Source organism: Raphanus sativus, chromosome 3 (genome assembly GCF_000801105.2).
Source record: "Raphanus sativus cultivar WK10039 chromosome 3, ASM80110v3, whole genome shotgun sequence".
Lineage (NCBI taxonomy): Eukaryota > Viridiplantae > Streptophyta > Magnoliopsida > Brassicales > Brassicaceae > Raphanus > Raphanus sativus.
Genome location: NC_079513.1, coordinates 23,579,354 through 23,582,888, shown reverse-complemented (window position 1 = coordinate 23,582,888; position 3,535 = coordinate 23,579,354). Strand labels below are relative to the sequence as shown.

General features: G+C 46.6%; 1 protein-coding gene across 1 annotated transcript in view; it reads right to left on the bottom strand.

Annotated features, from left to right (window-relative positions):
- Nucleotides 1-1,055, bottom strand: part of LOC108847519 (DDT domain-containing protein PTM) — a 5,340-nt gene extending 4,285 nt beyond the window's left edge. The window contains 1 exon segment of the mRNA XM_057006462.1: nt 548-1,055. Within this exon segment, the coding sequence (XP_056862442.1) occupies nt 548-1,055 (508 nt within the window).
- Between the last annotated feature and the right edge of the window lie 2,480 nt (nt 1,056-3,535).

Here is a 3,535-nt window from a genome sequence, read left to right as displayed (position 1 = left end):
CCATCTCCAACAACCCAACTCAGACCTTGGCGCAGCAAGTCTCTACCAGCCATTATGCTTCTCCACCCATGAGAGGCCGACTTGGGTACCTGACAGTGTAGGAAGTCTTGGTTCTTTGCATATTTCCCCAACAGTACTTGAGCTAATAAAATGTCGGCTCTTTGATTAATCTCCATCCTATCTTTGCAAGAAGCGCATCATTAAAAATCTCAATATCTCGGAACCCAAGTCCACCCGCGTACTTTGGTAACGTCATGGTTTCCCAAGATACCCAACACATCTTCTTCTTATCCGGGATTGCATCCCACCAAAAGCGAGTGAGCAGGGACTGTATTTGATTGCACAGGGAGATAGGGAGCTTGAAACACGACATGGCATAACAGGGCATCGCAGCGAGAACGGACTTGAGGATTTGTTTTCCGGCTCCCGATAATTGTCTCGAAGTCCAACTATGCGCCTTCTGTCTTATCCTATCCAAGATTGAGGGCAAATATGTCTTTTTTCCTCCGACCAAACTGTTCGGGAAGGCCCAAATATTTCCCGATACCTCCTTCAAGAGAGATGCCCAGAGCATCCTTCACCCTTGCTCTAACCGTAGCTGGCGTTTTTGCCGAAAAAGTAATGGCCGACTTCATGGGATTAATCTTTTGTCCGGAGACCTCCTCGTATACCACGAGAATCTGTTTCAGAGCTTGCACACACGTCGCCTTAGATTTACAAAAAAACATAGTGTCGTCGGCGAAGAGTAAATGATTGATCGGTGGGCTGTTACGGGAGACCTTAACCCCCGCCAAGGATCCGTCTTCCTGCCCCTTTGCACATAGAGCTGATAGTACCTCCGTACATAGTATGAAGATGTGCGGTGATAACGGGTCGCCTTGCCGCAAGCCACGCGATGGGAGCACTGAACCTTGCGGTATCCCATTGATCAAGAAGGAGTAAGAGACAGACTCTATGCACGTCATGATCCAGGAGATCCATTTCGGATCAAAACCGAGCTGCTGTAGCACCTCTCTCACAAAACTCCACTCGATTCTATCGTAAGCTTTACTCATGTCCGTTTTCACGGCCATGGAGCAATGCTTTTTTGCCTCCGAGGTCCGTAGATAGTGGAGTGTTTCATGTGTGATGAGAACATTATCGGTTATAGATCTTCCTGCTACAAAGGCGGACTGAGTGTTGGATATGAGTAGAGGCAGTAGAGGTTTAAGCCGTCGAGTGAGTATTTTGGCAATGATTTTGTAATGCGTGTTGCACAAGGCAATGGGCCTATAATCTGCCACTGTTTTTGGTCCCATAATCTTCGGAATCAACCTGATATGCGTCTCGTTCTGTTGTGGCTGCAGCAGGTTTGAAGTGAAAAAGTTCCGCACATCCGTAATGACGTCCTTGCCCACTATATGCCAATATGATTGGTAAAAGGTGGCTGAAAAAACCATCCGGTCCCGGTGCCTTGCCCCCGTTGATCGATCTCATTGCATCTCTAATTTCCGAATCACTCGGTATAGCAGTCAAGTACTCATTCATTTCCGGCGTAACCTTCCGAGTTAGCAGTCCTCGAATCTGGCTGAAAGAAGCATTGCCATTTGATGTGAAGATTTGTGTAAAGTAACTTGAAATCACTCCCACAATCTGTTGTTCTTCATATACTGCCCCTCCTTGAGAATCTTCAATGACTGGGATTGAATTGATCACCCTTCTGGTTCTTGTCGCCGCGTGAAAGAAACCCGTGTTTCTATCTCCCTTCTTTAGCCACTGAATCCTACTCCTTTGTTGCCAGTACTGTTCTTCAGCCGTGTACGCTTCGCGGAGCTTGGAGTTAAGGGACTCAATAAGTAAAACATCAGGTGTAGCGCTAGACAGCGCCCCCTCTAGGGCCTCTTGGTTCTGCTTGATGACCAAGTTACTCTGAGCTTGCTTCTCCTTTGACCATTGAATAATGCCTCGCCGGCATCTGTTCAATTTTAAAATAACTGATTCCAGTGGAGATTCATTCCAAGCTGAGTCTATTACTCCCGTGACCTCTTCCTGTTCCGTTAGAGATCTATTGAACCGGAACACTCCCTTTCTCTTTGGTTTATCGTTGTTAAAATAGGTCAGAAGAGGCCTATGGTCTGATCCTTCAAATCGTAAGTAGCGACATCTGCCTAAGGGAAAGGATTCTGCCCAGGAGCAGTTACTCATGGAACGATCTAGTCTTGATCGTATGAAGTGAGTGTATCGATTTCCCCTCCACGACAATTGCTCCCCTGAGTGTTTAAGGTCCCATAAGCCGTTTTGTGCCACAAAAGATCGAAAGGTAGTAAAAGAGCCCTCTGCTCTGGCTGGGCCGCCTATCTTTTCTGCATTATTCAGAATATCGTTGAAGTCTCCGGTGATTAGCCAAGGTTCATCATCTCTGCCTTGTCCTATTGCGCTTAGCTTATCCCAAAAAGCCGCTCTGTTTTCCGCTGCGGGAGCTCCATACACGAATGAAACAAAGGAAGTGGTTCCTTGATATACAATTCTCGTGTCTATTACATGGGGGAGGATTCAAGAATTGTTATATCTGTATCATCGTTCCACAGGAGAGAGAGCCCACCACTGAGGCCAACAGGTGGAACCGAAAAATACTGTGAATAACGTAAGGAGATCAGTTTCTTATTGATAAAGGCATCATCATTCTTTGTCTCCATTAAAAACATTACATTAGGAGCCATATGCTTATGGATCTCCTTAATTCGCCGGATTGTCTGAACACTCCCAAGTCCCTGACAATTCCAGCTAAGTAATACTAAGGAAGAGATCCTTGATGGGGCCGAAAATCCACCCCACCTCTAGTAATTCCCGGTATAAACACCGTAGTCGGTCTGTCACTCTTACTTCGTTGTCGACTCGTTCCTGCCTTATTACAAGGTACATCTTTGTCTTTCTCGACAACTAGCTTTCTCCTTGTTGTTGTAGCAGAGCGGGCTACCGGTGATGTCCTTTGAGAGAGTCTCAGAATAGGGCTTCGTAGCACACGCTTCTTTGTAGGGTTAGTCACCCTTCTCTTTGTTGTTGCTTTACTCTGAGACGCCACCGGGATTTCTCCTCTTTTGCTTCTTGTTATGGAGCCTATTCGGAGAGTCGCTGGAACTCGTTCTTCAGGAAGTTGTTCCTCGACTGTATCCTGCTCCGTCTGCATAGTTTCAACGGGTCTACTGTCTGCCTCTTGTAGTCTGCCAGATTCAAAACTAGGTGGTCTTCTCGCAGGTATTGGATCAGATAAACGTTCCAGAGCTGACCTTCGCTCCCTTGACCCCGAGTTTGTACCTATTCTTGTGTTAGTCGCTATTCCCAATCGGTCTTTGATGGTTCTTGTTGGAGTAACTTCAAGGGCGTTATTGGCATTGCCAGTATCAATCACTGGAGGAGCTATTACATTCCTGAGGTCGCCACCTTGATGGTGAGGGGAAAGACTCTGAAGCATGAGAAGATGGTCTGTTTCTTTCCACTGCTCGATATTCAAAGGACGGTGCCTTGCTACGGAAGTAATTTGAGTTTGAGCGAGCAG